This window comes from Triplophysa dalaica, chromosome 9 (assembly GCF_015846415.1).
Source record: "Triplophysa dalaica isolate WHDGS20190420 chromosome 9, ASM1584641v1, whole genome shotgun sequence".
In the NCBI taxonomy this organism is placed as follows: Eukaryota; Metazoa; Chordata; class Actinopteri; order Cypriniformes; family Nemacheilidae; genus Triplophysa; species Triplophysa dalaica.
This window is the reverse complement of record NC_079550.1, coordinates 16,320,441-16,332,831: the sequence shown is the minus strand read 5'-3', so window position 1 is coordinate 16,332,831 and position 12,391 is coordinate 16,320,441. Positions and strand designations below refer to the sequence as shown.

General features: G+C 39.7%; 2 protein-coding genes across 4 annotated transcripts in view; one reads left to right on the top strand and one right to left on the bottom strand.

Annotated features, from left to right (window-relative positions):
- nf1a (neurofibromin 1a) overlaps positions 1-12,391 on the top strand; it is a 52,688-nt gene that overhangs the window by 16,321 nt on the left and 23,976 nt on the right. For all 3 annotated transcript variants that reach the window (XM_056757783.1, XM_056757782.1, XM_056757781.1), the window contains exons 30-35: positions 1,082-1,144; positions 3,046-3,204; positions 3,437-3,534; positions 4,272-4,418; positions 4,504-4,650; positions 4,834-4,944. In XM_056757783.1, the coding sequence (XP_056613761.1) occupies positions 1,082-1,144; positions 3,046-3,204; positions 3,437-3,534; positions 4,272-4,418; positions 4,504-4,650; positions 4,834-4,944 (725 nt within the window). The remainder of the gene's footprint in view (positions 1-1,081; positions 1,145-3,045; positions 3,205-3,436; positions 3,535-4,271; positions 4,419-4,503; positions 4,651-4,833; positions 4,945-12,391) is intronic.
- On the bottom strand, positions 8,458-11,329 carry omgb (oligodendrocyte myelin glycoprotein b). Its single transcript, XM_056757787.1, has 2 exons — positions 11,038-11,329; positions 8,458-10,011 (listed from the first exon to the last, which is right to left on the bottom strand). Exons 1-2 carry the CDS (start codon positions 11,052-11,054, stop codon positions 8,853-8,855), a joined length of 1,176 nt encoding a protein of 391 aa, XP_056613765.1. The 5' UTR covers positions 11,055-11,329; the 3' UTR covers positions 8,458-8,852.

Sequence of the window (12,391 nt, the reverse complement as noted above, 5' to 3'; positions counted from 1 at the left end):
GCCAAATTAATGTTTATAAATTTAGCTCTTGTTAAGAGGACAGTCCACACTTGTTGAGAGGATGATCACCGGCTCTTTAGTTGTTGTATTAAAATTGGTTTGTTCTATAATGTGAAGCAAATTTGCATTTATATGTATTTTCATTTTCTGTAGTTGATAGCATATTTTCAGTTTTGGATCTATTACCGTCTCAAACGAGACAATAATGTATCTCGTATGTAAATAAACATAAACTTGTTTAAGGTTAACGATAAATAAAAAATAAATTGATTTTGCAGTTGTTTGTTTTTGTGCATTTTGTCGGTGAAGTACGTATAAATGCTGCTGCATCTGAAAGCCAGAGGGCGCTCTCGTGCAGAAACAATAACACGCGAAGTTCAAGAAAATGCCTTTCAGTAGCATTTCCTACGGACAAACAGTGCATGAAACAAACACAGACTTTCCGATATCATAATTCCTCTAGACAGGTCCATTTATGTGATATTTAGGGATATTTGTGATGTATCGTGCAGCCCTACTTGTGTTTTAATTCAGAAATAAACCAATTTTCCTTTTCCTAATTTCCTTTATTCTCATCTTTTTTTGGATTCAACTTGTTTGTTCTATGGGACTTGATATCAAACAACACGTTTCTCTCATTCTCTGTTTATTCATCTCATTTTTTTTCTTTTTCCAAATCCAATGTTTTCTGTGTCAATCTTATCTTATACAAACAGTAACAGTCAGAAGCACCAAGAACTATACACAATGCGGTTGAGTGAAGCCACGGTGATATATGTCACATTATTTATAAATACTGTATCAAGACTCGTCCTTCAGCTAGTATTGACTTATCTCTAATCTTCACACTCTTCACATATTCACACTTTTTGCTTGAGCTGAGAGCTCTCTTCTGTGTTTCACGGCAGCAGCTTCCGCTTCACTTTCTGCTCAGGGAGCATTGGTTTATTAGACTGTTCCTAGATCTGCTGTCAGGAAAGTTGTGTTGTCTGCTCCTTCATTGTGTTTTTATGCACTGTGGCTGTGCCGATTACAGTTGTGTAGCTGCTGTGATCTCTCTGTGCTCATCTCTGCCCTGTAGGCTACTTGCCACTCCCTTCTGAATAAAGCCACTGTTAAAGAAAAAAAGGAAAACAAAAAATCCGTAAGTGTTTTAGCAGTTTATTTTCCTTGGCTCTCATTTTATTGGTTTGGTTTTATTCATAAAACATTTTTTGGTTCCTGCTTTTTGTTGATTTTCATTTTCTGAGTTTGTTCATTTTTATCTTCATGATTTGAGGCTTTTTTTCTTTGCCTAAACATGTTCAGAAACATCTAAAGTTAGAGCTCTAGATTTTGAGCCTTCATTTTTGTTTTAGTCTTTTGGATAAACAAGCAGATACATGAAAAAACTGTTGTGGAATGGGCTGCTGGTGGTGGGCAGTTGGGATGGATAAAGTTTTTTGTACCAGGATTATCTCCAGCAGTAAGAGGTTTTGTTTGGGTTTATGGTCTGTTCAGCAATCCGAAAAATACACAAGCACAACAGGAGCCTGATCTGACTTGGTTTTAGCTTCCGCAAGGATTTGTCACATCACATACACGCATTACATCTAGGTTAAGATTACAAAAAAAACCTATTGCAGTCAAAGGCTTGTGTGACTTGGGGAAACTAGACATTTTAAGCGATTTGCATGAATTACATTGGATCTAATGAACATGTTGGTGCTTCTATGGGTTCTGTCATGTTATCTATGGGCCGTCGTCAAAACAATGGTTGTGCATGTTTACACATTGTGAAAACCATTGGTGCGTTTGCATGCATGAAAACACCAATTACTGACAATGTTTTGTTTTCTGTTTGTTTGTGTGTTTTCTTCTCCCTCCTCTTGCTTACACTATCATCAAGTTTCCGGTTGTGTGTCAGACTTCACCATGAAATTTTAAACTAAAGAATTGAAAGGGTTACATGTCCGTTAGATTAAGCTAGGCCTATTTTTAAGGCCTAGACACATTTTTAATCCCTAGTTTCTTGGAAATGAAGTATTCCAGTCTTCTACAAAAAATGATAGGACATAAATTATTATTTTAGGTGTTGTGGAATGGATGGCATGGTTATTTATAATGTGTTCTAAATCAATAAGCTTTACCTGTGGTCACTGTAACAAAGCCTCTTGTCATTTCACATAAATATACATTGGCATCAAAGGAATAGTTTACCCCCCAAAAAAAATTCCATCAGCATTCACTCACAGTTGTTCCGAACTGTATAATTTTTTTGATCTGATGAACGTAAAGATATTTTGAAGAATGCGTGTAACCAAAAAGTTCCTGGCCATCATTGACTGCCATAGTAGGTTTTTTTTTATGTAAATGTCTTTTTTCTGTTTCAAAGATGTATGAAAGCAAACAGTTCTGGGGCCTTTTTGACTCCATTGTTATTATTCCTACTGTGGTAGTCAATGAGTCCAAACTTTTATTTGTGATTGAACTGTCCCTTTAATTCCACAACTTAACTATGGAACTATCCATTTTAAACATCTTTTAAACACTTTGCTAAGTGTTAATATGTGTGGAGTTACTTCTCATTCTGTGAGCTGGCAACGTTTGTTTTAGTCTGTTTAACAAAGGTTGTGTGTTTTTGTATGTGAACAAGTGCAGGTTTGTCATGTGCTTGTGTGCGTACATGTTTATTTGTTCTGTACTGGCAAATGAGAAACTAACAAAATAGCTTTTCGTGCCATGATGTTGATTTGATGTCGTCTCATTATTCATCTTTTAATGTAAATAGAAATTTTCTTGTTAGTCAGGTGACCCGTCTTTTCTTTTCAGCGCAAAGCCTGCAATCCCATAATACATGCCACCAAAACACCAATCAGTTTCTTTTTGTGTTTCCTTTTTTGTCATTTGTTGGCCAATTTTTTTTATCATATCTTTCCATGAATTCTGAACCTATTAAAATGTAGGAATGATGTATTGGGACAAATTTGACGTCTTTGCGTGTCATTTACCTTTTGTGTTAAATCCTTCGTAATCTAACCACTCTGTCCATTTTCATTTGTGCAGGTGGTCAGTCAGCGGTTTCCTCAGAACAGTATTGGTGCTGTGGGAAGCGCCATGTTTTTGCGGTTTATTAACCCAGCTATCGTCTCGCCGTACGAGGCAGGAATCCTGGAAAAGAAACCACCTCCGAGGATCGAGCGTGGTCTCAAACTTATGTCAAAGGTAAGTGTGCACTTGAAAAGCAGTCATGCAGCATGTCGGCACTCTTTAGTGTGGTTTGCTAAGAAATGCATCTTTCAACATCTGTTTCGTCATCTGTGGACGAGTGTACTGGCTCGATGTATTGTTGTTAACTCTGCGTTCGTGGTTTGACATTCTAAACTGTGTTAAAGAGCAACTATTGTCAACAGGTTTTGGAATTCGACAAGTTTACTTTTTCTCCCTCTCTTTTTAGATTCTCCAGAGCATTGCTAATCATGTTCTCTTTACTAAAGAGGAACACATGCGGCCCTTTAATGATTTTGTAAAAAGCAACTTTGATGATGCCAGAAGGTATGTTACAGTTGTTTCATTCTGTATTGTACAGATAATAAGGTATGCATAACTAGCTGTAGTCTTTCACGGACACCAAAACAAGAATAACATTGGGCTTTAAATAGCGATGCACCTAAATGAAAATTATGGGCCTATACTGAAACATTCTGGATGCACTTGGCCATAAAACGAAAATGACTTAATTATTTGAGATATTTGTATTAATTACATACACTAAAAGTGTATTTTTTCCTTTCAGCCAAAACCAATAATACCATTTTGAGCCGAAAACTTTCGGCTGCCAAAATGTCTGTGCATCACTTGCTTTTAACCTTCAAGTCTTCATGAAATCAAAATAGAAGTTTTGTGGGGTTTAGTATGAATACTTTAAGCCTTAAGAATGTTTTCAAACTAATATAGTCCAAAACGTTTAAAATGTTCATTTAGACGATAAGCATTCAAACCTTCTTCGTACAAATAGGTTTTGTCTTTTATGACATCATTCTGCACTTCAGCCCCCCAACGAATTCCAGGCTGTGAGGTAAACATGCTATTGGCTAGTTAAAATGGGAGATGCCTCTTGTGCATCAAATAAAGTTGTGCATTTCAAGACAGTTTTACACAAAATGGCATATTTTTAAATGCCTTGAATGTTAAGTCAATTTAAGGGAGTGTCTGCCAAATTAATCAGCTCTTCAGAACCCGTGTGATTCCCAACTTTACAATTCAAAATGTTGTATTTTGCATTTGTGCAGGTTCTTCTTGGATATTGCATCCGACTCTCCTCCAAGCGATTCGGTGAATCACAGTCTGTCGTTCATCAGTGATGGGAATGTGCTCGCACTGCATCGTCTTTTGTGGAACAATCAGGAGAGAATTGGCCAATACCTGTCCAGCAACAGGTAACACAGCTTTGGGCAAACGGTGCAATGGGTTGGTATTGCAGATATGATTGCACAAATACTAAAATAATGCTTGAAACCGTAGGGATCATAAAGCAGTGGGTCGCAGACCGTTTGATAAGATGGCTACTCTCCTGGCATACCTGGGTCCTCCCGAACATAAGCCTTTGGCTGATACACACTGGTCCAGTCTCAACCTTACCAGCTCAAAGTTTGAGGAGTTTATGACAAGGTGACTGCCTCCTCTTTTACCAACGGCTTAAATTTTCCACTTTTTTTTTATCTGCCCAGTTAATAACAAAAGAAATCATACATTTCCTTCCTTATCATTTTTAAATCCTGATTGTTTGATTCATTTTTAAAAGCTTGTACGTTTATAAGAAAATAACGTCTGAATCTTTTGATCTCATTTAAGGCATCAAGTCCATGAAAAAGAAGAATTCAAAGCTTTAAAGACCCTTAACATTTTTTACCAAGCTGGCACATCTAAGAACGGCAATCCTGTCTTTTATTACATTGCTCGCAGGTAAGAGCTTGTGTTTTGATATGTTTTTCTGTGGTTACCCTTCTTACTCAGTTTGGTGTATGGATTTATCTCTTTTGGATCCTGTTAGTCATAAGTCATGTTTGCATATCTATGTGATCAAATGGCTTTCTTAAAGAGCAGTTTTGCATAAATCCACAAGTAGATCTTTAAGTTTTTATCAGTTCCCATAGTAGAGATTCACCTCTTATGACATCAGTTTTTTAGTAGTGAAGTAAAGAAATATGACAATTCAAGTAAAAATTCAAATAGATTTATTGCATTTTTTGTGAAACACCCAAGTCTTTATTTAGTTTGAAATTTTAGATAAAGGTAATGACAGTAAAACACTAATGTTTAAACAAATTAGTAACAGGAACTGTATTAAAACCACTGAAAGTGTTAACAAAGTGTAAAAGGTTGTTAGATGTTTAAAGATGAGTTTAAGATCCTGAGTTTTTTGCTAAAAGGACCACAATATAGGCCATAATGTAGATCAGAAATGAGTTTGCGTATGAATTCGACTGCTTTGAGCTTGATGTCGCATTCGTGTTCGATGAGGCATTGGAGTTTGATGTCCCAGTCGAGTTTGATGTCCCTTTCGAGTTTGATGTCCCTTTCGAGTTTGATGTCCCAGCCGAGTTGGATGTCGCAGCCGAGTTGGATGTCGCAGCCGAGTTGGATGTCGCAGCCGAGTTGGATGTCGCAGCCGAGTTGGATGTCGCAGCCGAGTTGGATGTCGCAGCCGAGTTGGATGTCGCAGCCGAGTTGGATGTCCCATTCGAGTTGGTTGTCCCATTCGAGTTGGTTGTCCAATTCGAGTTGGTTGTCCAATTCGAGTTGGATGTCCAATTCGAGTTGGATGTCGCAGCCGAGTTGGATGTCGCAGCCGAGTTGGATGTCCCATTCGAGTTGGTTGTCCCATTCGAGTTGGTTGTCCCATTCGAGTTGGTTGTCCAATTCGAGTTGGATGTCGCAGCCGAGTTGGATGTCGCAGCCGAGTTGGATGTCGCAGCCGAGTTGGATGTCGCAGCCGAGTTGGATGTCCAATTCGAGTTGGAGGTCGCAGCCGAGTTGGACGTCGCAGCCGAGTTGGACGTCGCAGCCGAGTTGGACGTCGCAGCCGAGTTGGACGTCGCAGCCGAGTTGGACGTCGCAGCCGAGTTGGACGTCGCAGCCGAGTTGGACGTCGCAGCCGAGTTGGACGTCGCAGCCGAGTTGGACGTCGCAGCCGAGTTGGACGTCACAGCCGAGTTGGATGTCCCATTCGAGTTGGATGTCACTATCTTGTTAGAAATCACATTGGTGCTTCTGCTGAGTGTTGAATCTGGTTTGGCTGTTGAGTTATTGGCATTGATAAGGTCATTGCCTGTAATCATTACAGCGACCATGAGAAGTAGTTTCTGTTTGGAAAACATGTTTAGGTTTTCCTTTTTAATCTGTAGATAGAAACAATATACATGGTTGAATTATGTGTAGGATATAATATTTGAAAGAAATCATTCTTCACAAGAAATAAATGTTCACTAGAAATATTCAAGTATTAAATGCTTTTAATGTCGATGATGTATCGGTCAAAAACAAGAAAAAGTATTGAAGAATACGTCCATAGTTAAGATGATTAATTAAAAGTAATTTTAGAAGGTTTCATTTAAAATCTCATAAAATTGATAAAAGTACAAGTCATATTTACCGTAATCCTTAGGGTGAATGATCCGTTTATGACGGTTTTCTTGAAGGAGTTTGACTGTCAGAGTTGAGCGTTGCCTTATATTTTAAATTAAGTCAACACCCTCACAAGGTGGAGGTGTGTTAATATTGAAGATGTATAAACATATCCGCTTCCTCCCCTCAGTTTTTTCCCCTGTGGCATGCTAAATGTAGAAAGTGTTGGTAAGCCATGATGTCACAGGTGTATAGTTTATGTCACATCCAGGTAGTTTATTTTCGACCAACCATCCAAATATTGCAGGTAGATTTTAAACGGTCAAGTTTTAAAATTTAACTTAGGATAATTAGCTTTTCATGTTAATGAATACACTTAAGTCACGATGATCTCATTTTAGAAAAAGTTTTTTTTAACTCTAAGCTTTCATATTAAAGGGGTCAGATGACACGGCTAAAGCGAATATTGTCATTTGTTTTAGATGTAATGCAATGTGTATACACGAGTTAAGGTTAAAAAACGCTGTATTTTCCACATACCGTGCATCCCCTCTTTGCCCCGCCTCTCTGAAAAGTGCAGATTTTTAACAAAGCTCATTGCTCTGAAATGCGAGGTGTGCTATGATTGGCCAGTTAACATAGTGACATAGTGACTGGTCGAATAGTGCAAGCGTGTGACGGAAACGGTTCTTACCATATTTGAAACATCAGGTTCCAAAGCAATTGTACGCCCACCTTACTTGCGTGTGGGTCAATGACGTGTTTTGTGTCCAAACTCATTATTTTCCTAAAAAGAATTTGAATAAATACATGTCATATATCAAATGGATCTACAATATGTCCTTTATAAGAAACCCTTTTAATTTTATTGAAATTCAATAGATTTTTTGAGTTTTGGTGTTTGAAAGACCAAAAATGTCAGGTGGTGCGACAGTCCGAACATACAAACAGAGAACAAAACTGAGAAATAAATGTTAATTTTCTCAATAAAATTCTTATTAAAATATTTTGGCATGATTTTATGTTAAATTTCTTATATATGAGGGGAAAAATACTCAGTGCTAAATACATTAAATGTGTATTATTTTAAATTAATATATGGTCGCACCACCAGACATTTTCTTATTTGTCATTGACCCGTGTACATTTGGGCGGCCTTAGTCAACTCATACCACGAACTGACATAGATTTGTGGGGGGGGGTTACACGAGGCGTTTCAGGCAGGTCTGGGTTCGCATTCGCTTTTAGATAGAATGCATCTTTTGTTCCGACACTTTAATATTTGCGATTTTACGTCTCTAATACATGCATGGGCAACTTATAACACACCAAAGACACAGAAAAACACGTATTCAAGCCATATGGCCCCTTTAAAGAGCAATAATTTTGCATCATTTAATGCCATCTTTAATATGACACAATTTGCATTCTATTGCTTTTCTGGTGTATTCCCAAAAAGTTCATTGTGCAAGTGTTTGTCTTGTTTGTATTACAGACTTCAGAGAAAACAAAGTGTTTGAAATGGCAACGTTCATTTGGTCTGGGTACCATTTAATGGAGGGTTGTGAAATGGTTGGCCAAGCTTGATGTTACCCGTGCTGTAGAGAGGCACCAAGGGATTGCCCTTTTAACAGCAGGAAGCCCCTGGGCATATAGCAGCCATTTACTTTAATATTTTCTCGCTGTAGGTTATCAACCCAGCCTAACCTAACGGCTAGTTGACGTTATTTTATTAAATTGTTGTAAAAACCTTGTTACCATATAACGGAAATATAGCAAAAATAGTTTTAACCACAATTGTACTTTATTCTTGCTGTAATGATAGAAAACAGTGTATACTAGAGACAGCAGAAGCGGTTTCTCTTTAGCCTAATAGACCTCATCTTAACGTTGGAGTGTCGCTGTAGTGTTTTACTTCAATATGCGGTATAAACAAAGAAGAATCTTCAATGATCAAGCATAACATTGCTAAATGTATTCTTTTTCAATGAAAAGTGCATTCTTTTTTGCAACATCAAGAAACTGATAGTTGTTGTAGTCTTATACATTCAAGAAGATGTCAGTAAACAGGGTAGCCATACGGTACTTTGTCACATCTGTCGAAAGCAGTAAGTTTGTTTTAAGCAGCCCGAGATTGTATGCATTGAAGAATGCTCAGCAAGGTAGCAATAGTCCGATCAATGAGAAAACCAAACAAGTGAGTATCTTTTTTGGATTCTTGCAGCTCTTTTAGTCTAGTTTTAGATTTACAGACTCAAAGCATTGAGAATTACTGCAGTACTTAAAAGATTTAAAATAGGGTTACATCTGTGGATTCGGTGACTTGTGCTACGCGCTGGAAGGACCTTCTTGGCACTACGCGTTCGAATCGTTGTGCTTGTCTTGGTGGTGAAGCTGTGCGTGGTCGAAGCGAGAAACCCCCCGCCCATGGTCAACGCTTGCTCTCCTGCCTCAGAACCATTAACATCGTTCTGATTACGAGGGTGGTTCAGCTGAGATGATTTGGACAGATATCCAGAAGTTACCGGCTGGTCGGGGTAGTGGGCATCGGCACCCAATGGTGGCTCTGTATAGGCAGCCGAAAGCCAGGTTCTCCTGGTGGCCAAGTGGACCTGCCCACACGTGGGCCTGGTGTAGCAGGGGCATCCCAAGATTTTTGCTTGGGTCTGTTGCATCCATGTCAATAGGTGGTTAATGTTCGCCTCATCCTCGCAAGCCCAAGGGTTATCCCCAAGCGTTAGGAGCTGTAGTCCCTCTAGCTGACTGAAGACGCCTTCATCCAATGAGGTGAAACGATTAGCATGCAGGTAGAATCTAGAGAGTCTCTGCAGGCGGTCCAGCGAGCCGGCTAAGATCTGCAGCAAGTAGTTATGAGATAAGTCCACCATCTCCAAATTGTGCGGCAGGTTCGTTGGGACGGTCCAGAATTTGTTACGACTGAAATTGAGAGCTCGCAAACTGGATAGCGTGTTGTTAATCAAGACCACCCGCTCCAGCTGGTTATTTGACAAGTCCAGTGACTTAAGGTTCCAATGGTAAGCCGTGTCGTTCTTTTCCATCTGTCGGATGTAGTTTCCCGAAGCATGAATGTCCCAGAGAGCTCTTGGCAGGCCAGCCGGAAGGTGCTGGAGGCGGTTATAAGAGATGTCCAGTGTTCTTAAGTGGTCAAAATGGCTGAGGAGGCCATCAAGATTTTGGAGCCTGTTATTTGACAGGTTGAGGAAATGGATGTTGTGCTGCAGGCTGTCAGGAAGTAGACTTAAGCCACGAGCAGAGCAGTCCACTACTCTGTGACCCCCGCTACAGGTGCACATGGGTGGGCAAATGGCCAGCACGCGCATCCCGAGCAGCAGAAGCAGCAGGAGGAGGTTAATCGGCATGGAGGCAGATATGATGTTTGATGTTCTGAAAATAACAAACAAAGGTGAAGTTGTTATTTACTTAGCTTTTGCTTCAGTTCAAGACCTGAAAGCTTTGTGAAGATCAAGTCGAAACCCTACCTGGGAACTTCAAACCCTTGACCATATAAGGAAAATCGTTTAAGATGATAGTTCACCCAAAAAAAGATTCTGTCATCATTTATTTATCCCAGTGTTGTTCTAAACCTGTATATGACCTGTGGTTTTGTCTCTATACAATGAAAGTCAATGGGTGTCAATATTGTTTGGTTATCAAAAAAAAATTCTGCAGAAGAGAGAAATGTATACAGGTTTGATATGACATGAGTGAGTAAATGATCAAATATTTTTTTGTTTTTGGGTGAACTATCCAGATAGAAATTGAGTTCTTGATTTGTGCGTCTGCCAACTGCACAAATGAAAATGTAAATTATAACACAAGGACAGTATCATTCAGCAGCTTAATGGACTGTTATGAGTTGCTCTCGGTTCTCATCGGTTCTCTGCTGAAAGTTTGAGGTCCTGCCAGGAGCTTCACGGCCCTGCTGCAAGCAGTAAAAACTTAGCATTTAGCTTCAGTAGCAATACATGCAATTTATGCGTCCTGCCTTCCCTAACCCTGGTGACAACGTTTAAGGTTAAAGTTAGAAAGCATGACACATCTGTATGTAAGTGGGAGTCTGCGTGTGCACGGCTACACGAAATGCTCAGTATGGAAACTGCTGGCGTTCTGGATTGCCACGTCAATATGCAGGACAGTCTTATGATAATACAGCTAAAAGTAAAGAGTTTCGAGTATTTGAATGCGGGATGCTGAGAAACGTAACCCTTGCTAGAAATCTTGGTGTGAAAGGTAGGATGCGCTGTGATTGAGGTGTCCCTGCTTTGCGTATTAAAATGCTACTGCAGTCTCTCTTTCTGTCACCCAGCAATACTGTCCTTTTTGTGAATGAGCGTGCTTACTGCACCTCTGTCTAGTTGCCATGTGTTAAAGGGTTCGATAGGCTTGCTATTCATGTCATATATGTCTTACCTGATCCTTTCCATCATTTCAAAGGCATGTCGCTGTCCGTCGCAACCTTTCTCCAGCGCTTTCTCCCTGTTCGCCCTTTTTTCCAAAGCAGGGAAAGGCTATTCAATGTCTTCGTTTGTATTTGTCATGTATTTTGCTCCACACTGATGGGACAGTAGAGTCCACGTTCTTTGCTGTCTCACGTATGTTGTCGTTCTCTCTATCGCTCCACTTCCCTGCCCACCCTCTCTCTGTCCTCTCGCTGGCAGCAGTTACTGTTGTGTGAGTCTACGTCTAGCCATTTCCTACTCTTGCTTTTCGTCCAGGCATGATCGTGTGGCTCCTCTGGATAGCCTCGGCTGTAGCATCAGCTACCGGGCTGTGCATGAGAGAAGGTGGAGGGAGGGTCTAAGGAGGGGTGGCGGGGGTGCTTGGTGTGTAGAATGCAGCACAGGCCCAGCCCATACTGCTGAGGTGGGGGATGGATGCTGACTTCAGTGTTTTGTATCCTGGATCTGCACACGCAACCAAATCATCTCCTTCAATCTCTCTCTCTATCTTTTTCTCTCTCTCTCATTCACACAAACACACACACACTTAAGGTTTTGTCTCCCTATCATGTAACAGTACATGCGTCTAATACAACCCCATTATATACAACCCAGTGCTTTGATAAGTTAACTTCTACATTGCATTGCGATGGTGCCGATCTGTGATGAATTAATCTGGCTGTGTTTGACGCGGATGAAGGGGTGACATGCTTTCATGTCCTCATTTCTTGATGTTTGTTTCTGAAGGTGTTCTGGTTCGAAGTTTGTCTTGTGATGCATGCTCCCATTGTCAATATTTGTCAACAGATGTCATTCTGTTGTAATTATTATATGATATGATTAAGGTGTAATGCTAAAACAAAAATGTGTTTATGTATGTGTTTATAATGTCATGCAAACTGACCTGAAGAGTTTCCCTTTTACATCTTATGTACAGAGATGCTTAGCAGTAGTTTTAAGAAGTTGGTGGTCTATAAAATATTTAAAGGGATAGTTCACTCCAAAATAGAGAGTCTTTCATCATTTACTCCCCCCTTGTCATTCCATACCTGTATGACTTTATTTCATCTGCAGAACACAAAGGATGATATCCAAACAACATTGACCCTTATGGACTTCCATTACTGAACTATCACTTTAAATTGCTTTATTTCACTGCACGGTAGTTGCAAGTTGTACAACTGTCATTTTAACTAGAAGTTAATAGAATACGGTATGCTTTACACAACCATTTCCCTAAACCATAAAAGGCTTATTTTCCAGCCCATTAGGCTAATGTGTGGTGGTCAAGCTTGCTTTTGTCCTTTTTGATCTGTTTGTCTCCC